The 22,090-nt window shown below is 42.9% G+C and overlaps 1 protein-coding gene across 12 annotated transcripts in view; it reads left to right on the top strand.

Moving 5' to 3' along the window:
- Nucleotides 1–853: 853 nt before the first annotated feature.
- Nucleotides 854–22,090, top strand: part of LOC137374610 (transcription factor COE3-like) — a 517,803-nt gene continuing 496,566 nt past the window's right edge. For all 12 annotated transcript variants that reach the window (XM_068041551.1, XM_068041855.1, XM_068041689.1 and 9 more), the window contains exons 1-4: nt 854–1,179; nt 2,599–2,755; nt 3,481–3,544; nt 5,316–5,371. In XM_068041551.1, the coding sequence (XP_067897652.1) occupies nt 1,046–1,179; nt 2,599–2,755; nt 3,481–3,544; nt 5,316–5,371 (411 nt within the window). In that variant the 5' untranslated portion in view covers nt 854–1,045. The remainder of the gene's footprint in view (nt 1,180–2,598; nt 2,756–3,480; nt 3,545–5,315; nt 5,372–22,090) is intronic.

Genomic DNA, 22,090 nt, shown 5'->3' with positions numbered 1-22,090 from the left:
TAAAAAAATAAAATAAACTGATTTCCTTTGCACTTTCTGGAATGTAAACTTCGTGCTGTTTTGTAATTTTTTTTTTACAGATTTTTATGAATAAAGTATATTTTGGGGGGGGGGGGGAAATATAATCCACTTGCAGATTTGGTTCCTAAAGAGTTAAAGGACATTTTTACCTGGGATTTCACTTTTTATTTGGAACTCAGGGAGATGACGTGTGCGATGCCTGATGTCATCATCGCAACCCCCTCCCCTCCAGCCAATCCTGGTGGAGCCAAGGAGAGATATGTAAATGAAGATGCCCTAATTTGGAGTGGAAGGTCCCACCTCCTGAGCGTCAATCAGAAGCAGGAGCGTCTGTCCCCGGGGTGGGAGGGAGGGAGAGTTGGCAAGTGGCGAGCCCGAGAGAAGGTGCATTCCTCTGGGATAGCAGAGGCACAAAGACTCGGGGAGGAGGGAGGGGAGGGAAGGGGGAGGGAGGGAGGGAGGGGGCACAGAGAGAGAAGGGATAGGAGGCAATCGCAGATCTGTAAACCACGCTAGTCTCCCCCAGGGGAGGGGGGGTGGGGGGAGCAAAGCAAGAGAAAAAAAACCCCTCCTCAGCCTCTGGCTCGGTACATGGATAACTCACTCTTCCGAGCACAGTTTCCAGGAGCTGACCATCTCTTTTGCAATTTTATCTCTCTCTCTCTATCTCATTCCACAAATACTGCCTTCACTCTGCTGGTCTTGTCGGATCCAACTTTATCCAGCTGCATTGGAAGATCTCTTTCAAAGAGGAGAAAGCCAACATGGTAATTTCTCAGTGAAAGCAATTCTCAAGTGCTGGCAAGTCCTCCGATCAGAGAAGTGAAGACGATCAATTGACTAACCGGGGGTCTGTTTGCCCAGTGGTCAGGCAGCGAAATACTGGGAGAGCTTCTCACTGAAACTGAGTCGCAATTCAGACAACACAACACCCAGAAAATCTACAGAATTAACTCTTGTGTCTCTCCTGGAAGCACAAGTATAACACAAGACAGCCAACAGACAGACAACGGAGGCTGCTTTGATGTTTGCCATACAGGAGACCATACCGAGAGGTGGGATAACCATGAAAGAGGAACCTTTGGTTCCTGGAATAAACCCTGTCCGATCCTGGATGCAGTCCGGCGGGATACTGGACGCTAATACTGCGGCTCAGAGGTTAGTGCGGACCCCACAGTTTCTTGTGGAGGGGTAGGGGTGTGTGTATGTGTGGGTGTGGTGGGGTATTTATTGCTTTTAATTGTGTTGTTGCCCCTGTATCCCAGTTACTGAGTGTCCCTCTCCAATTCATCTGGTTACCACAAGCTCCCAACTCTTCAGATCTCGCTACTACTTTGCACTGTCGCCTATTTTTTCCTCCTCACTTTTTGTTTTCTGAGAAGAATGTTTCAGTCAGGTGAAAATTAAATTCTCCGTCTAGACTTAGATGTTAAGTCCTCTCATTCCCCGTTATCTGTTCCTGCTATTTACTCCCTCGTCCGGTCTTCGTTTCTTTATCTTGCTCTCTCTTTCTTATCCCTTTTCTTGTCTTTCTCTGTTTTTCCTGCCGTTGTTTCTTCTCCGTTTCTTTCTCTCTCTGTGTTTCCTTTTTCTGTTTGTCTCTGTGTTCCCACTTTCCTCTGACTTGTATTTGTACTCTTTTGGTTTGTTTCTTTCTTTTCCTTTCTCTGTTTCTCTTTCTCTCTCTCTTTGCCTCTGTCCTTTCCCTATTTCTCAGTTCCTTTCACCCTTTCTATCCCCATTCCTTGGTGAGATTGTTAGAAGGTGCCACTTTTGAACATGCCTCGGCTACTTCTCCCTTCCCAGACTGTCTTTCTAAAACTTTCTCTTTTACTGTCTCCTTTCCCCGCTGTTCCGCCATCTCTCTCTCACCGCCCGAAAAATCAAGAATAAAGTATACAGAACTATCTGATTTCGCCCTGATTTGTTGTGGGAGTTTCATTGAGATTTCTTATTTCATTCCTCATCCTTCCCGTCTCACATATTTTGCATCGGATAGTTTTAAACCCCTCACAATATTACGTTTCAAGTGAACAACATTCCTAAATTATTTCTCTTCAGTTTCTCTCTTCCCCAATCCAATTCGCTCTCTCCGCCCCCCCCCTCCCTTTGCACTTCACCCTGAATGACTGATGCTCCTTAAACTTGCAAAACGATACCTGCTAATTGTTTAACATTTCCCATCCCCCCCTCACTGATCTGTGCGAAAAAACTTTCTTAAACAAATAAGTTATTATTTTTATTAAGAAGTAACTTTGTAAGCCGCGTGCACTGTGAATTAATCGGCGCAAATGCGAGTCCCGTCTCCAGTGCTCATCCCAGTAAGGTAACTGGCCGCTCTAACTCCGCACATGACAAGATGCTGATGGTCTAATTTAACACATCAAGGGATCATCTTTTAATATTTTCCAAACTTGTTGCTTCAAAGTAAAATTAAGATTGATTCCACCTCTCGCACAAAATAAACTATGCGACGGATTGAAGTCCCGTTCCCTCCTGTTGCTTTCAATTGCTTAAGCTGCACCTTTGATTTTGGCTCCTGACCCGGCGCTTTGTGTTGTGCTTCTGTGCCCGCAGTGGGGTCGGTCTGGCCCGGTCACACTTTGAGAAACAGCCGCCGTCCAACCTCCGTAAATCCAACTTCTTCCATTTCGTGTTGGCTCTCTATGACCGGCAGGGACAGCCGGTGGAGATCGAGAGGACAGCGTTTGTAGACTTTGTGGAAAAGGACAAAGTAAGTTTCATCTCCTTTACATTTTTCTTGTTTCCATTCATTCCTATCCTGTTCCCTACTTTCCTTTCAATCCCTTTCTCTCTCCATTCGCGGATCATTATTCCCCCTCCTCCCTCCTTTCTCTCTCTCCCTCCTTTCCCCATTGACCAGGTGTTTGGGTGTCTTTATCTTCTTTCGAGAGTTATCTTTTCCTCTGGCTATGTTTTCTTCCTGAGTTGGTTTCTTTACTGCACCTGAGTTGTAGTGTTTAAACTATTTCCAGCTCACTATCTCTGCCATCCCAGTTCCACATATCCTCAAACTTCCTTTTTAAAATTTCCTCCCATTTTTACTCTGTCCCTCTTTCTATCTATCTTTCTCCCCCTTTTTTTACCTGTTGTTCTCCGACACCTCACATCCAAACATACTTGGAGCTGCAAAGAGTGTTGTTGATACAAATTTTTCCTCATCGCGGCCGGTCCGCTGCGGTCTATCTCTAATATAAAAATATATAAATAATATATAAATGCTGGAAACTCTCGGCAGATCTGGCAGCATCTCTCTCTAACACCTCCGCAACAACAACAAAAAATCGTGCAAAATTTAACAGCCTTGCGCGGAACTCTCGTTCCATTTGTTTTTGTTTAATAAAACTTGATGAAATGCAAAGTTGCATTTATGCAACATGCGCCCCAACTTGTATTCGATCTTAACTCATGCTTTATAATATCGTCGCTTCTCCGCAGGAACAAAACGGGGAGAAAACAAACAACGGGGTTCATTACAAGTTACAGCTCCTGTACAGCAACGGTAAGAAGCGCAGACAACAACAAGCAGCTTCAGAAACCGAGCAGGCAAATGACTTCCAAAATAAAGGCTATGTTTTTACCATGCTTCAGAGCAGGAGTTAGATCATTGCGGTGGGGGTGGGGAGCTCGTTTAGTGGCCAGAGTCTGGGATATATACACACACACATATAATAGATATATAAAGAACTTACAATTAAACCCCAGAGTGGGTTGAATGAAATATGAACATGAGTTTTGTTAAAACATGCAAAAGAACCAAATTAATTTCAGTTAAGACTCCTAAAATAAATATAAACACCAGTATTCGGAGTTGGATAACAGGCTGTATCTTGTCGCTATTTCCCAGTGTTAGTGTTTTTATTTTCTGAATAGAGTTGAGATCTCCGCTGGCGGTACCGTGTTTGTAAATTCTGCGGGAAACATTCAAATCGCCTTCAGCCCAACGCCGCGATTTATAAATGCTGAAATGAGTGAAGAATAACATCTGAAAAACTTAGGCACAAAACTTTATATTAAATCAATTTTTTAAATTACATCTATATAAATATAAGTTTTATGACGCTTGGGAAAATATTTGAATAAATGTATTGAAGAGCCTTTTTAAAAAAAACAATAATTACTAATACTAATGGGTGTTGAAATCTCAGTTCTGGGTTTTAAGTAGGAATCGTTTAGATTAGAGTCTGAACTCCCATATTGCGTTTTACATTTATTTACGATAAATTTTTAATCTCGTTTGATTGTCACTTTATTGATATAAAAACTGTTTTTTTTTTAACGCACAGCTAACATGCAAGAGTTGTGAAATTAGAAACATGTTTATGCCGACGTGTGTGTGTGTGATATGCTTTACCTTTAACCGATCCGCGCTGAATTAACTTTCACCTTTAATTTGTCACATATATTCACACACACACATGTAATGATCAGCCCGGATCCATTGCCGGGCTTTGTTGAATTAGCAAGTGAGTTATATTTCATTGCAAACACCGCACGGTCGCTCGCAGCTCGCAGACAGTAATAGCACTGAACTGTCTACAGTATCACCTACAGTCTGTTCTGTTAAAATTGCGGTGGAGAGCTTCTTGTCTGGGGCTGAGATTGGACCAGCCTCCCTGAGACCCCGCGAAGAAAGATTTTAAGTACAAACGGCGGTCGAGGAGGGAGAGAGGAACACTCAAATCCATCTCAGATATTGCAGTTTCTTCTTTGAGAGGGGAGAGAGAAAGAGAATAGAGAAAATGAAAAAAAAAATGGAAATGTGAAACTGCAATAAAACGTGAAAGATATTGGGATGGTGATGGAAAGCAGGAATTGAAAGACCGACAGGAGAGAAAGATTTAGAGGGAGGAAAAAAGTTGAAGGAATTGGGAAAGAGATAGAGAGAGGACATGTCACCTTAAAAACTGCCAATCTGAAATATAAAGAGAAAATGCTGGAAATCCACAGCACATCTGGCAGCATCTGTAAACAAGCGAATAGACAGAGTTAGTGTTTCACCTACTGCGACTGTTGGGCTCTGGTCTCCAAACATTCAATGGCCTTATCTGTTTTTGGAAAGTTGCTGTGGGATTTACTGCTATCATGGCTGAAGAAAATGTCCTGCAAAGTTCCTTCTCGTAAAACAAGACATGAAAATACTATCTTTTTTCTTTTTTTAGAAAATGAACAATATTTGTTATGTTATAGTGGAGGATGGGTCTGATGAAAAACATTTGCAGAAGGAAAGTTTAATTTAATTTATTCCATGTCTTTCTCCCCCACCCACATAGGCATCCGAACAGAACAGGATTTATTCGTTCGGCTGATAGACTCAATGACCAAACAGGTAGGAGCTTTACACTGTCAAATGTACAGGAGCAAATCTCTCTGATTAATCAGGCGGGGTTTACTGTTGCTTTCCAAACTCAAGCACCTTTTAAATAGAAACTGTGCCTCTCAAGTTAACTAATTCTCAAAATCAGCTGCTTTGACATTTTTTTTTAGGAGGCATTTTTGCAGGGATCCATTACGCCTATTATGCCATGATTTTCAAATTAAGTTACTGTTTTAAAATGAGTTTGGGGTGACATAATCACCGTAGATCTGTGTTAATGATGTGATGGGTCTGTCTCGATGTTATTAATAGCAACAGGGTGATACATTGAAGTATTGAATTGTTGTGTGTTCTGTTTTCCTTTGTTGGTAATCAATACCTGCAAGATGTTTTCTTCAGCGTCGCCACTGAAATTAATTTTGACTTCGGGAAGATTCTCCTGGCACCACCTCGTTGCCAAAATCACCACCTCCTCCTCTCCCCCGGGTGTAGCGTATGCTCATACACAGCTTTGCCGCAGTGCTGCAGTGAAGTGCTAAATTGCTTGCTACCCTTTCTGCGGTCGCGTGACATGCAAATTAGAACTGATCGATCCCATCAGAAGCGACAGTATCGGATACAATTCAGAAAATGTTCACGCAACATTTGGTGCAGTTGTTCGGTTTCTGCTGGCTGAATTTATTAGCACTGAACTTGAATGCAAATGACTTGAGATATATTTGCCTTTGTTTATTTGTATCTTAGCGAGATGCAAAAAAAGTGAGACAATAATATCAGCACTTTAAGCATTTCAATTTTTTTTTAAGGGCAGCTTTGAAATAGGGCATTTCAAATTCGGTCAACTATGCATGTGAAGTATAACACCACATTACTTACCATATCTTTTATAGAATTCTACTCAAATATTAAATCCTGATTGATGTCTAAAGCGCTCCCTGATTTACCTAACTTTTACCCTTTTGTTTTCATTTCGTGTTCTTCAAAGTGAGGGACGTTAATCACGAGGAAGGATATGTACACCTTCCAATTCAGGCACTCAGGGTCCACACCAAATACGCCAAGGGCAGGTACAGCACAGGGTTAGATACAGAGTAAAGCTCCCTCTACAGTGTCCCCATCAAACACTACCAGGACAGGTACAGCACTGGTTCAAAATAAAAGTTACTCAGCACAGAGTAAAGTTCCTTCTACAGTGTCCCAAAAAAAACCAGGTTAGATATAAAAAAAAACAGGTTAGATACAGAGTAAAGCTCCCTCTACACTGTCCCCATCAAACACTCCCAGGACAGGTACAGCACGGGGTTAGATACAGAGTAAAGCTCCCTCTACACTGTCCTCATTATACACTCCCAGGACAGGTACAGCCCCTATTTGAGTATCTGAAGGGGCTGCTCCTCAAATTCTGGCTGCACTTCAGTCCCACGCTCCTGATCTTTGGGCACCCGGTGCGGAGGGGCTTGGGCCGGGAGGAGGATCTCCTCGTCGGTCTGCTCCTGGGCCTGGCCAAGGTGGCAATTCACAGGTCCAGGTTGCGGGCCGTCGGGGGGTCCGTCCTCCTCGATTGCCTGCCCCCCTTCCGCGGTTACGTTCGCGCCCGGGTGTCCCTGGAGAAGGAGCATGCGGTGTCCGCCGGTATGCTTGAAGCCTTCTGCGACCGGTGGGCACCGCAGGGACTGGAGTGTATTGTCGACGCCGAAAATGGCATTTTAATTTGAGTTTTTGTTTATTTCTGTTTTTAATAAAGTTATTTTAAAAATATAAGTATGTATATAAAGGGGGCCTGAGCAATAAAGGCCCCCTCGACATGAAAAATTTAAAAGGGGCCTGGGGTATAAAGGCCACCTAAAAAAAAAAATGGGGATTAGATACAGAGTAAAGTTCCCTCTACACTGTCCCCATCAGACACTCCCAGGGCAGGAACATCATGGGGTGGATACAGAGTGAATCTCACTCTACACTGTCTGAAACAGACAAGAGACAGACAGAAAGAGAGAAACAGAGAGACACAGACAGACAGGGTGACTGAGAGGGAAATAAGAAAAAGAAAAAAAAACGGGTTAGATACAGAGTAAAGCTCCCTCTGCACTGTCCCATCAAACACTACCAGGACAGGTACAGTACGGGTTAGATACAGAGTAAAGCTCCCTCTACTCTGTCCCATCAAACACTACCAGGACAGGTACAGTACGGGTTAGATACAGAGTAAAGCTCCCTCTACACTGTCCCATCAAACACTGCCAGGGCAGGTACAGAAGGAGTTAAATATATCTGCAATGTCTGAACAATATGACACCATCCCAGCCTCCGAAGATCACCCCCTGCTATTCCAGTGTTTCTGTTTCCCAGGCCAGTAATCTCTCTCAATCAGTTTGGCAATTGAGGTAATTCTGTGCTGCTGTCTTTTGTATGCGAGCAACTCTTTTTGCAAACAGCAGACTGAGGGGCCATCCTTTAAGTTAGTTAGGGCTGGATTTGTGGACTTGAGGTAGAAGTCGAATATTTTAGGAAGTTGCACCACCCTGAACTGAATTTCAACTGCCATCATGTGGGACAGTTGGGTACTTCCTACAAATATGTGAAACATGCAAGATAACAAGCAGGAAAAAAACGGCTGATCCATCAAGCCTGCCCCTCACCTCATGATGGCCAGGAGCACTTTCCTGGGAGAGGCAAAAAAAAAAATCCAGAGTCACTAAGGGAAAAATATCTTTGTAAAATTCCCTCTCTGACTTGTTCAGGTGACCAAAATCAGTCCAGGAGATCATATGGACCAACAAATATACAGCACTGAAGGAGACCATTCAGCCCATCATGTCTGTGCCAGCTCTTTGAAAGAGCTATCCAATTAATCCCACTCCTCTGCTGTTTCCCCATAGCTCTGCAAATTTTCACCTTCAAAGTTTAATTCAATTCTCTTTTGAATATTACTATTGAATCTGCTTCCACCAGCCTTTCAGGCAGTGCATTCCATCCAGATCACAACAACTTGCTGCGTAAAAGAATGTTTCCTCATGTCACCTCCAGGTCTTTTGCCAATCACCTTAAATCTGTGTGCTTTTGGTGACCAGCCCTTCTGCCACTGGAATCAGTTACTCCTTTCTTACGCTATCTAAAGCAAAATGTTATCTATAATGTCACATTCCTCCTTAAAACTCAGAACTGGGATTTAAACACCCAGTACCGAACGTATAAATTACTTTAAAAAAAAACTGAACAAGAATGTAACAGTATAGATTAGCGAATTGAGATATAAGATAATTAAAGGTGTTGATAGGGTAAATCAAGAGAAACTATTTGCTCTGGTGAGGGAGTCCAGAACAAAGGGGCATAACCTTAAAATTAGAGCCTGTTCATTTAGAGGTGATGTCAGGAGCACTTCTTCAGACAAGGGAAATCTGGACACTCTCACTCAAAAAGCTTCTGAGAGGTCAATTGAAAATTTCAAAACTGAGATTTTTGTCTGGCAAGTGTATTAATGGTTAAGGAAATAAGGCAGGTAGTTGGAATTTGAGGTACAGATCAGCCATAATCTAATTGAATGGTAGAACAGACTTGAGAAACTGAGTGGATTACTCGGATATTCTATATTATAATCGAAGAAGGCATGTTCAAGCATGTTAAAAAAAAAAAGCAAATTGTCTTAGTGTTGGGCAGACATAGACATTGAAAGCACACTTCATATTGGTTCTGTCTTACGACTTGAGGATCACTATCTTGGGACAGCTGTGCTATCTCTTTTAATCCCAAAATGCTTGTGGTCTTTCTGAGCATCAAGACAGCACTGTGCTGCAAAGGAAAAAAAAAAGGGCTGGTGTCTAAAATAATCACTATTTTTCCTCAAGTCTTTCCTGTTTATAGGTCGAGCAAATTGCAGAATTAATTCTTAAATAGGCTGCAATAAAGGGTTTACAAATTTCTTTGTCTATTATTAGTAATTGCCTTTGTAATCCGCATGCAGAGCCAAAATACTTGCTTTAACTTGTAATCTGTTAATCAGGAGGCGATTGTAACATGTATAAAGCACAGAGGCAGCTGAGTAGCTCCAACACTTGACCCCTGAGAAGAATGTCGCAAGTTTGCATCTCACATCCATCTCAGGAACATAAGAATTTTTAGCAGCACCATTATCATAGTCATTGAGTTATACAGCACAGAAACAGACCCTTTGGCCCATCGTGTTTGTGCTGGCCATCAAGCACCTAACTATTCTAATCCCATTTTCCAGCACTTGGCCTTGTATGCTATGGCATTTCAAGTGCTCATCTAAATGCTTCTTAAATGTTGTGAGGGTTCCTGCCTCTACCACCCCTTCAGGCAGTGTGTTCCAGATTCCAACCACCCTCTGGGTGAAAATTCTTTTCCTCAAATCCCCTCTAAACCTCCTGCCCCTTACCTTAAATCTATGCCCCCTGGTTATTGACACCTCCGCTAAGGGAAAAAGTTTCTTCCTAACTAACCATCAATGCCCCTCATAATTTTGTATACCTCAATCATGTCCCCCCTCAGCCTTCTCTACTCGAAAGAAAACAACCCCAGCCTTTTCAGTCTCTCTTGATAGCTGAAATGCTCCAGCCCAGGCAACATCCTGGTCAATCTCCTCTGCATCCTCTCCAGTGCAATCACATCCTTCCTCCAGTGTGGTGACCAGAACTGTACACAGGACTCCAGCTGTGGCCTAACTAGCATTTTTTACAGCTCCATCATAACCTCCCTGCTCTTATATTCTATGCCTCGGTTAATAAAGGCATGTATCCCATATGTCTTCCTAACCACCTTATCTACCTGTGCTGCTGCCTTCAGTGATCAATGGACAAGTACACCAAGGTCCCTCTGACCCTCTGTACTTCCTAGGGTCCTACCATCCATTGTATATTCCCTTTCCTTGTTATCCTCCAAAATGCATGACCTCACACTTCTCAGGATTAAATTCCATTTGCCACTGCTCTGCCCATTTTACCAGCCCATCTATATCGTCCTGTAACCTAAGGCTTTCCTCCTCACTATTTACGACACCACCAATTTTCGTGTCATCTGCGAACTTACTGATCATACCTCCTGTATTCACGTCTAAATCATTAATGTACACTGCAAACAGCAAGGGACCCAGCACCGATTCCTGTGGTACACCACTGGTCACAGGCTTCTGCTTGCAAAAACGACACTCAACCATTACCCTGTGCCTCCTGCCACTAAGCCAATTTTGGATCCAATTTGCCAAATTGCCCTGGATCCCATCGGCTCTTACCTTCTTAACCAATCTTCCATGTGGGACCTTATCAAAAGCCTTACTGAAGTCCATGTAGACTACACCAGCTGCTTTACCCTCATCTACACATCCAGTCACCTCCTCAAAAAATTCAATCAATATCATCGGATCATAGAATGATGCAGCACAGAGTAGGCTATTCGGCCAATCGTACTTGTGCTGGCTCTTCGGTAGAGCTATTCAATTAGTCCCACTCTCCTGCTGTACCCCCATAGCCCAGTAACTATCTTCCCCTTCAACTATAAATCCAATTCCTTTTGAAAGTTAATAGTCGATCTGCTTCCACACCCTTTCAGGCAATGCATTCCACATCACTATAACTCGCAGTAGAAAGAAATGTTTCCTGATGCACCCTCTTAGAAAAGAACCTTAGTTCTTTTGCTAATCATCTTAAATTTGTATCCTCTGGTTACTGACCCTCCTGCCACTGGAAACAGTTTCTCCTTATTTTCTCTATCAAAATTCTTCGTGATTTTGAACACCTGTATCGAATCTCCTTCTCTGCTTTAAAGAGAACAACTAATGCTCCTCAAATTGCTCCACATAACTGAAGCCCCTCATCTCTGGTACCAATCTAATAACTCTCTTCTACACCCTTTCCAAGGCCTTGACAGTCCTATACCTTTTTGATAGATAAATCTCATCTATCCATCTGCTTGCCATATCTCTCTGTCCCTGTCTGCTGCCACTCAAATCCATACCCATCTTTCCGACAATGCCTGCAATGTTTGAACCTCTCCAATCAGGTTTCTGCTCATGCCGTGTCACTGAAACAGCCCTTATCAAAGTCACAAATGACATCCTATGTGACTGATCATGATACAGTCTCTCTGCTCATCCTAAGCTCATCTGCTGCTGAAACCCTCATCCATGCCTTTATTGCCTCTGGACTTGACTGTTCCAGTACTCTCCTGGACAGCCTTCCATTTATTGCCCTAACTAAATTTGTGCTCATCCAAAACACTCCCCCCAGTATCTTAGCTCGCACCAAGTCTCATTCGTTCACCCATCACCCCTGTGCTTGCCGACCTATATTGGCTCCCGGTCTGGCAATGCCTCCATTTTAAAATTGTCATCCTTCTCACCTGTCCTTATGTGGCTCGATGTCAATAATATTTTCATTGATAAACCTCCTGTTAAGTGCCTTGGATGTTTTGCTACGTTAAAGGTGCTATATGAATGCAAATTATTGTTGTTGAGTTGTCTGTAGCCCTTGACTTCTCCTCTGTTGCCCAGCTGGGTGGAACTGCCCTCGCCTAGTTCCATCCATCCAGTCATAGCTAGGGAAATACTTGCAGTTGAGTCTCTTCCCGCTCCTGTACTGTTACCTCTGGTGTTCCCCAAGCATCTATCCTTGGCTCCATCCTATTCTCACATAAATGCTACCCCTCAGTGGCATCATCTGAAAACACACTATTAGTTTCCATATGTACACTGATGACCCGCAGCTCGACATCGCCACCACCTCTCTCCACCCCTTTGTAGGATTAGTAATTATTTTGTTTGTTCCTATGTTTGGGGAAATAACCTTAGATTTAACCTTCACAGGAGAGAATAACCACAGAAAGTGGTGTTAAGATCACCAAGCACTGTATTAGGTTGATGAACAACAAACTACAGATCTAAATAATGCTCACCATTGGTTATCTCTGATTAGGCCCCAACTAGAGTATTGTGTCCAGGTCTGGTCAGCACACTTTAGGAAGGATGTGAGGGTCTTTGAGAGGGTAAAGAGGAGATTTACCAGAATGATTCCAGGGATGGGGGATTTTAGTTGCAAGGTTAGGTTGGAAAAGCTGGGGGTGTTCTCCTTGGAGCAAAAGAGATTGAGGGGCGATTTGATAGAGATGTACAAACTTATGCAGGCTTAGGCAAGTTAGACAAGGAAAAACTGTTCTCATTAACTGATGGAACAAAAACTATGGGACACAAATTGAAGATTCTGAACAATAGATGCATGGAAAATATGAGGAAGAACTTTTTTATGCAGTGAGTGGTGTTGACCTGGAACTCGCTGCCCACGAAGGTGGTGGAAGCGGAGATAATCAATGATTTCAAAAGGAGAATGGATAGGCACTTGAAGGAAATAAACTTGCAGGGCTACAGGGTGTGGGATTGCTCTGTGGAGAGCCTGATGGGCCGAATGGCCTCCTTCTTTGTCGTAAATGACTCAATGACTATAGCATATATTTCAGAAGTGGGATTGACTGTTGTCTTGGGAGAAGAGTGTCTGACAAAGACATTGTTCCTTGTCTTCATTTTCTGCCTCTCCTGACGATAGCACAGTTCATTCTGCTTTTGAGGTTTATGGCTTCCTGCAACCATAAAAGGAGCCTGCTCTGTCTTTTTTCTGTTGCAGTGTCCAAAGTCATGACCTTTTTTTCCCATTCTAAGTCTGTTTTTTGTTGTTTTCGTTAGCAGCAGACAAAAGTCTGTGGTTTGTGGTTAATGTACAGACTGGATTTTCCATTCGCCTACATTACAACAGTTACAATTTAAAAACACTTCATTGGCTCTAAAGTGCTTTGAGACATCCGATGGTTGTTAAAAACGCTATATAAATGCAAGTCTTTCTTTCTTTTAGCCAAATAATTATTACTTCATGGCTTTTAAATGAGCTTGAAAATCATGTACCTTACACCTTCGCTGTCTCCGACCTGTCAGACTGCTTGTCCATCATCCAGTATTGGATTTGCAGAAATTTCCTCCAATTAAATTGAGGTCATTGTCTTCAGCCCCCACTACAAACTCCAAGCCACGGATCTGATCACTGAATAGCACGAAGGGCTGAAGGTCCTCTTTCTGTGCTGTATAATTCTATGATCAGATCACAATCCCACCTTCTAGACAGATTTGGCTCATTGAATGTTTATGGGATCTTGCTGTCTGAAAATTGCCTTGTTTCATGTTTACGGTGACGGAACTTCAAAAGTACTTAATTGGCTTTAAGGCGCTTTGGGAGATCCTGAGGATGTGAAGGGTGCTCTGTAAATGCAAGTTCTTTCTTTTCTCACCATATCACACAACTCTTTCTCCAGAGAGAGATATCTAGGAACTTTTTTTACCCCATTGTAGTGGATCTATGGGATAGGCTCCAAGCAAAGCACTTGAACATTGTGTCAATTAACTCATTCAAAGCTGGATAAGCAGGTGACCAAAAAAATTTGTCAAGAGGTAGGTTTTAAGGACTGTCTTAAAGGAGGAGAGAGAGTGTTAGAGAGATTTCGGAAGGGAATTCCAGAGCTTTACGTCCTTGGCAGCTAAAGGCATGTTTGCCAATGGTGGGGTGAAGGAAATCTTGGGTGCACAAGAGTCCAGAACAACAGAGTTGAAGGTTCTAAGGATGAGGTAAACTGAGGTTATCAAGCAGTGTTTCGGATGACATTTTTTGAACACTAGGTTTGCAGGTTATTGGCTGGGACATGCTGCTTCTCCGCATATTCCATCGAAGATATGGTGACTGATTGGGTATTATGCCCTTCATGAGGGAATTGCAGAGCTTAGGGCCTCAGCAGCTAATGGCATGGCCACCAATGGTGGGGTGAAGGAAATAGATGATGTTGCCAGACCTGGAACTGGATTCTCAGAGTTTCTGTTAGTCTCTCTCTCTCTCTGTCTCGCTCGCTCTCTCTCTCTCCTCTCTAGCTTAATCGATATTCTTTGGCCGCCTAGTGATATTGGAAATCCATAAGTAAAGGTTTTCAACAGACACATTAAATAGACCATCTCCGCAAGTGCGAGCAGGTTTCCTTCCATCTCCACACATGTACTTCATATTTCCTGTAAGATCGGACCCATCTGTGCATGTGCTGTCTATTATTTTAAGAAGCGATTTGCTTCGATCTGGCTTTGGACTGGACTGTAGGTGCGTGCCTTTCATATGGACCAGCAATGAGCTATGTTTGCTGTCTCAGGCATTTGGAGTGGTGCATTCACCCATTGTGCAAATGAGCTATAGCGGGGGGAGGGCAGGAGGAAAAAAAAGTCTGTTTTCTAACTCCAGTTCACAGGACACTTCCATTGGAGTAAACAGATTCAGACTCTCTCTGTCTCCTTCTTTTGCTATCAAAGTTGACACTCCAGTGCAGAACTGAGGGAATGCTGCACTTTCAGAGGTGCCATCTTTCAGATGAGACATTAAACCCTATCTGCTTGCTCGGGTGGATGTAAAAGATCCTATAGCAATATTCTGAAGGAGAGCAGGGGAGTTCTCCCTGGTAACATGTATCCCTCAATCAACATCACAAACATAGATTATCTGGTTATTATCACATTGCTGTTTGTGGGAGTTTTGCCATGTTTCATACATTACAACAGTGACTATATTTCAAAAAGTACTTAATTGGCTGTGAAGCACTTTGAGATACCTAGTGGTCATGAAAGGTGCTATATAAATGTAAGTCTTTTTTTTAATCTCTCTTAATTCCAGTAACATTCCAGGGCTGCCTGAACAGGCATGAGGCCCAGAGATGTATGGAACACACTTATATTGTTCAGGACATCCCAAAGTACTTTACAGCCAATGAAGTGTAGTCATTGTTGTAATGTAGGAAACGTGGCAGCCAGTTTGCACACAGCAAGATCCCAGATACAACCAAGAGCTAACGAGCAGATAAACTGTTTTTAGTGATGTTGGTTAAGGGACAAATATTGGCCAGGTCACTGGGGAGAACTCCCCAGTGCATCTTTGAAATAGTGCCATGGTATCTTACATCGCCACCTGATAGGGCAGATGGGACCTCGGTTTATCATCTGATCTGGAAGACAGAGCCTCTGATAGTACTGCACTGGGAATGTTGGCCAAGAGTTGGTGCTCAAGTCTCTGAAGTGACTTGACTCAGATCACCTCCAACTAAGGGACTTAAACAGGGAGCAGACAAATCATGCAAAGAGGGCTTGACAGGGTTTGTGGCTGGGCTGATCAGTGGCAAGTGAAGTTCAGTGGAGGCCATGTAAAGTTCTGCCTGTATTGGCATAAAAATGGAAGGTTCCCACCCTTGAGGGGAAGGGATGGTTCCTGTTTAAAGCGAAGGTTGAAGAGAGCTGAGGGGATGGTATTTGACTTGGCATGGCCAAATCGAAACAGTGTAAGCTGGCAATAGACAAAGTGAGAGAAGAGAGCTGTCTTATATTTCAGAGTTTTAATTAGTATTAAGTCTCATGCTCGCTGACCTACATTGGCTCCCTGTCTAGCAATTCCATAATTTTAACATTCTCATCCTTGTGTTTAAATCCCTCCATGGCCTTGCTCCTCCTTGTTTCTGTAACCTCCAGCAGCTCGACAACTCTGGCCTCTTGTGCTTCCCCTATTTTTATCGCTACACCATTGGCGGCTACGCCAAGTTCTTAACCTCTGGAATTCCCTCCCTAAACCTCTCCGCCTCCGTCTCCTCCTTTTAAGACACTCCTTAAAACCCATCTCTTTGACTAAGTTTTTGGTCATCTGACCTGAGATCTCCTTACATGGCTCGGTGCGATATTCTGCCTGACAACGAGCTTGTGAACTGGCTTGGGACATATTATTATGTGAGAGGTGCTATATCAATGCAAGTTGATGTTGTTGAATCAGTTAAGTTTACAGCCCTAGGAAGTCAGACTCCATTATATGCTGTTCTCTTTAATGTGAAGGGTGGACTAGGATCTGTGCAGTGGACAGTGAGGAGGCTGATCCATGGGGTTAGAGGAGTGAACTGGGAGGAACAACTAGACAAACTAGAAGCACACAGCCTTGTAGAGATGTCAATAGAATGCATCTTACAGAAGTATATAAAATAGCAGGATAGGTCTGAAGCATTACTTCCAAGTATTCTTTTCAATGCTCTTTCAAAGAGCTGGCACAAGCTCGATGGGCCGAATGTCCTCCTTCTTTACTGTAACTATGATTCCATGCTACTCGAGGGCAGTAGAATAAGAGGACACATTGTTCAGGGCTGGATGGATTTCTATGTGCAGAGAATGATAACCCCCAGAATGGGCTATCAGGAAGTGTGGCTGAGGCAACATAGGTTGCAAAGGGTGGTTGGTACTCTGGAAGGATGAGTAGACCGGCTGAGGGGTTTTCTTTACAGACTCAGAAAATACAGCACAGGAGGAGGCCATTCGGCCCATGATGCCTGTGCCGGTACTACCTCTTCAACTGGAGCTTCCTACTGCAATCCCGTAGCGCTCTGTTACCAATCAGTGCTGCAAAAGGCTCTCTCAGGTGGGGCAGCAAAGCTGGGGTGCCATAGTTAGCCCTCAGTGCCTCTGTGCTATAAGCTAGGAAGGAGAAAACAAAATCGGCTTGGGATCCCCCTTCAAACTGCCCAACAATCCCTTGCTGGAAAGTGCACACCTGTAAATTTTAGGTTAATAGGGTTGGCCGCAATGCCTTCTGTGGTCAAATGGCTAGCCAGGCAGTACAAACTGCCTCAATTGAGCAATGAAGGTTGGCCTTTTGGGAGAAGGAAGCGGGGGAGTCCTGATTCCAGGAAGAGTTGTCCGGACGTTGGGGAAAAAAGCAATAAGAGTTGCCTCGAGGGTGCGTAGAAAGGATCAGAAGAAGGATTGTGGTGGTGATGTAGCCTGTGCATCTGTTAACACACGGTATCTGTGTGAGATAGAGAGATGCACTGGGAGTGGATACCAGCGACCTTCCCCTGACAGTTTATTATGTAGATGGATACTGCCTATTGCTACTGCACACAACACTAGATTCTCGCAGTGAAGGAACAATTTTTCTTCATAAACTGAGTGTCATTGCTTGTGTTCGGCCCTAATAGCTTCAATCCAATGCTAAACAATACATTATAAACTTGTAGATTTGTGTATTTGCAACATTATATATTCATTGCTCATTATGTGTCCCTTCACTTTTTCTTACTGTTCACTGCTTCTCCCCTTTTTTTTCTGTCTTTCTCTCATCCTTCCTTCCTCTCCATCTTTCCAGTGTCAATGCACAAGGCTGATGTCTTGCTGTGGTTTACATTGCTATATTGTGCCACATGGTAATTCCTATCCTTTTTGTCTGTGTGGGGAGACTACAGTGAGAGAAAGCGGGTGGGGAGGAAAGAACATAGGCAGGTTCATCCACCAACACCAACTTGCATTTATGTAGGGCCTTTCATAGAATCATAGAATGATAGAGCACAGAAGGAGGCCATTTGGCCCATTGTGCCTGTGCTGGCTCTTTGGTGGAGCTATCCAATTAATCCCATTCCCTGCTCTTTCCCCATAGTCCTGTAATTTTTTTCCCCTTGAAGTATTTATCCAATTCTCTTTTGAATGTTACTATTGAATCTGCTTCCACCGCCCTTTCAGCCTTAATGTGGTAAAACTTTTCAAGGACCCTCCCAGGAATGTTTATCAACAAAATTTGATAGTGAGCTGCATAAGGAGATATTATGACAAGTGACCAAAAGCTTGGTCAGAGAGGTAGGTTTTAAGGAGGGTCTTAAAGGAGGACAGAGGGGTAGAGAGGAGGAGAGATTTTAGGGAGGGAATTCCAGAGCTCAGGTCCTTGGTGGCTGAAGGCATGGAGCAATGAAAATAGGATGTGCAAGTGACCAAAATTAGAGGAGCGCAGAGATTTTGGAGTGTTGTAAGGTTGCAGAGATAGAGAGGGGCGAGACCATGGAGGATTTGAAAACTGATATAGTAAGCGAAACAGAGTGGATAGAAAGGCAGACAGATATATAAGGTTGACATGACAAACATAAACTGAGTGGTACAATTTTTAAGGGATGCAGGAACAAAGAGACCTGAGAGTTCACATACATAATCCTTCGCAGGTGACAGGACAAGATAAAGCTGTTAAAACAGAATATGGGATCCCTGGTTTTATTAATCGAGGCAGGGAGTGCAAAAGCAAAGAGGTTATGCGAACCCTTTATTAGGGTTAGACCTCAGCTAGAGTATTGTGTCCAATTCTGGGCACTACACTTTAGAAAGGATGTCAATGATTGGAAAAGGTGCAGAGGAAATTTGCTGGAATGGTACCAGGGATGAGGAACTTCTGTTATGGAGAGAATCTAGGGAAGTTCAGATTGTTGTCCAGAGAAGGCTAAAGGGAGATTTAGGAGAGGTATTCGAAATTAGGAAGGGTTTTGCGAGAGTATTAAGGAGAAACTATTTCCACTGGCAGGAAGGTCAGTAACTGGAAGACACAGATTTAAGATAGTTGACAAAAGTAACGGGGGTGGGGGGGGGGGCGGGGGGATGAGGTGAATTTTATTTACGCAGAGAGTTGTTATGACCTGGAATGCGTTGTCTGAAAGGGTAGTGGAAGCAGATTCAAAAGTAACTTTCAAAAGGGAATTGAATATGTACTTAAAAAGGGAAAAAAAAATTGGAGGGCTCTCGAAAAATAGCAGGGGGAGTGGGACTAATTGGATAGCTCTTTCAGAGCTGGCACAGGCACGATGCACCGAATGGCCCACTACTGTGCTGGACAATTCTACAAACTACATGGAGACGTCTATGTATCGACAGAAAACTGATGTACTGTAGATAGAGAAGGGTAGTTTAATGCTATAAGTAATCAGTCAATAAGTAATGTTTTGTATCAGCGCCCATAGACTGGAAATGACTGTTGTGATATTGCTAGTTACCTAGTTCCTATTACACTTGTTCCTATTATACTCCTCTGTTGCCATTTTAAGGGAAACATTACCCATATAAAGTAAATTGGTCTCATGTCCTTTAGGGCAGGATACTCACTGTCCTTCCACAGTCTGGTCTGTATGTAGCTCTCCATGTAGGGGATGATGGTGGTCATGTTACTGAACTAGTAATCTAGAGGCCTGGGCTAAACCTTCAGAGGTATGAGTTCAAATTCCACCATGGGAACTGGTGAAATTTAAATTCAATTATTTAATAAAGCTGGAATTAAAAGTTAGTCTCAGTAATGGTGACCATGAAAGTACCAGATTGTCATAAAAACCCATCTGGTTCACTAATGTCCTTTAAGGAAGGAAATCTGCCTTTCTTACCCGGTCTGGCCTACATGTGACTCCAGTCCTACAGCAATGTGGTTGACTCTTAACAGCCCTCTGAAATGGCCTAGCAAGCCATTCAGTTGTACCAAACCTCTACAGAGAAGTCGATGGACTGCAGCGGTTCAAGAAGGCGACTCACTACCTCCTTCTCAAGTGCCATTAGCGATGGGTTACAAATGCTGGTGTTGCCAGCGACACTCACATCCCATGAAAGAATTAAAAAAAACAACGGGATTCTTAATTGGCTTCTGAAGTAGCCTAGCAAGCCATTCTGTTGTAACGAACCCCCTATATATGTTGCAGAGGTTCAAGAAGAAGACCCACCTTCTCAGGGCAGATAGGAATGGGCAATAAATGCCAGACGTTGCTCGTGATACCCTCATGTTGAGAATGAGAAAAAGAATAAGTTTAAGCCCATGCAGACACAGGAGCACCATACAAATGCATTAAATGCCTATAGGTTTTCCATTGCAAACAGGCCATTGTAGATTTGCCTTCATAACTGGGTTCAGTTAGTGTGTTTGGGCAATCTCAATCCAGCTCCTAGTGGGCATGGGCCTGCAGTGCAAAACTGTCCCTAATTCAGTACCAATTTAATAAATCTCTCGCAGATGCCACTGATGTGGGGAATGGAAAGGAATTTACCACACTGCTACAGTAGGGGGTGCTCTTTGAAAGTTGGGGCAAAGTTGAGCAAGCTTTCCTCTAAATTTGGTTGGCATGAGTTCCATTCCCCAGCACTGACATCCCTCAAAGAGTACAGTTTAGGAATGAGAGTTTTCATTGTGTGGCCTTGATTATTCCTTTCTCGTGGTGTTCTGGTGTTCTCCTGGTGTTCTTTCTCACCTCAACCCCTGCCCTTTTTTAACAAGGTGACAAGATGAATACAAATACGGAAGGACATTTGGTCCACTTTATCTCTTTCATCGAGGAAGACCCTCCGTTACCACCATCATGGCATTCTGGTTTCTTCAAAGATTCCAACTTTTTTTTTTACTATTCTCATACTTAGAAGTCCATTTCTTGCATTGACCAAACTTTACATGAGGAAAAGCTTACCTTCCAGACCTTTGTCCTGAAGTTTCCTTTTGCTATTTTCAACCTGCGCCCCATTGTCATACTGTCATGGTATAGAAACCAGATTGTTGTTGTTGTTGTAATGTGAAGTTCATGCACCAGGTTATTAATTTCTATACTATTTACGATCTCAGTGCTCCTATAGAACATTAGAAGTCTTTGGTATAGAAGGAGGCCATTTAGCCAATCTACAGGGTTTCTTTTTTTTTCTCAAAAAAAGAGCTTGATATCACCGAACTACCAATTTACCTGGTCGACTTCTATTGTGAACCTTGATGGAGTCCTGAACTATGACACTTGACCTTTGACTTTGGATTTCCACTTGAAAAGGAAAACAAGCTATGTGTCTGACATTTATTTATTGATATAGCACTGAAACAAGCCCTTCGGCCCACCGAGTCTGTGCCGACCATCAACCACCCATTTATACTAATCCTACACTAATTACATATTCCTACCACATCCCCACCTGTTCCTATATTTCCCTACCACCTACCTATACTAGGGGCAATTTATAATGGCCAATTCACCTATCAACCTGCAAGGCTTTGGCATGTGGGAGGAAACCGGAGCACCCGGAGGAAACCCAAGCAGACACAGGGAGAACTTGCAAACTCCACACAGGCAGTACCCAGAATTGAACCCAAGTCGCTGGAGCTGTGAGGCTGCAGTGCTAACCACTGCACCACTGTGCTGTATCTTGGTTTTCCTGCATGTCGCTCAAAGCATGTCATGCACTAAGTACTTAATTTATTTTCTTAACTGTTAATTTCCTCATGGAATTGTAAGATCTTACACCATGGAAGGAAACCATTTGGCCCAACATTCCTGTGCTAGCTCTTTGAAAAAACTATCCAATTAGTCCCACTCCCCCTGCTGTTGCCCCATAGTCCTACAAATTTCTCCTCTTCAAGTAGTTCCAATAATGACAAGGTAATTCAGCTCAGTTCAAAATACCATACTTAAATTTTGCATCTTTTAACAAGAAATGAAAAGATAGAGGTATAGATCAATAGAGAGATAGAAATACAAATAGTTAAATATAGTTAGACATGTACATGGATTGGGAGAGATAGATCTAGATAGATATAATTGATATATTTAGATAGGTTGATAAATATAGATAGATAAATGGAGATATAAATAAACGTTCATAAATAGACTGATAGACATTTAGAGACAAGACAAATAGATAAATGTAGATTGATGTAATTGATAACAGAGGGATGAAGAGGTAGGGATACTTACATAAGCAGAAGGATAGTTAGAGAAGGTAAACAGGCAGGTGGAGAGATAGATAGATAGACAACTAACCAGACAGATAAACCGTTAACCAGAGGGATAGATAGATGTGCAAATAGATGGACAGAGATATAGATGGAGGGTAGCTAAACAGACAGGTAGACAGATTGG

This window comes from Heterodontus francisci, chromosome 1 (genome assembly GCF_036365525.1).
Source record: "Heterodontus francisci isolate sHetFra1 chromosome 1, sHetFra1.hap1, whole genome shotgun sequence".
NCBI lineage: Eukaryota > Metazoa > Chordata > Chondrichthyes > Heterodontiformes > Heterodontidae > Heterodontus > Heterodontus francisci.
This window is presented reverse-complemented; position numbering and strand designations above follow the sequence as displayed.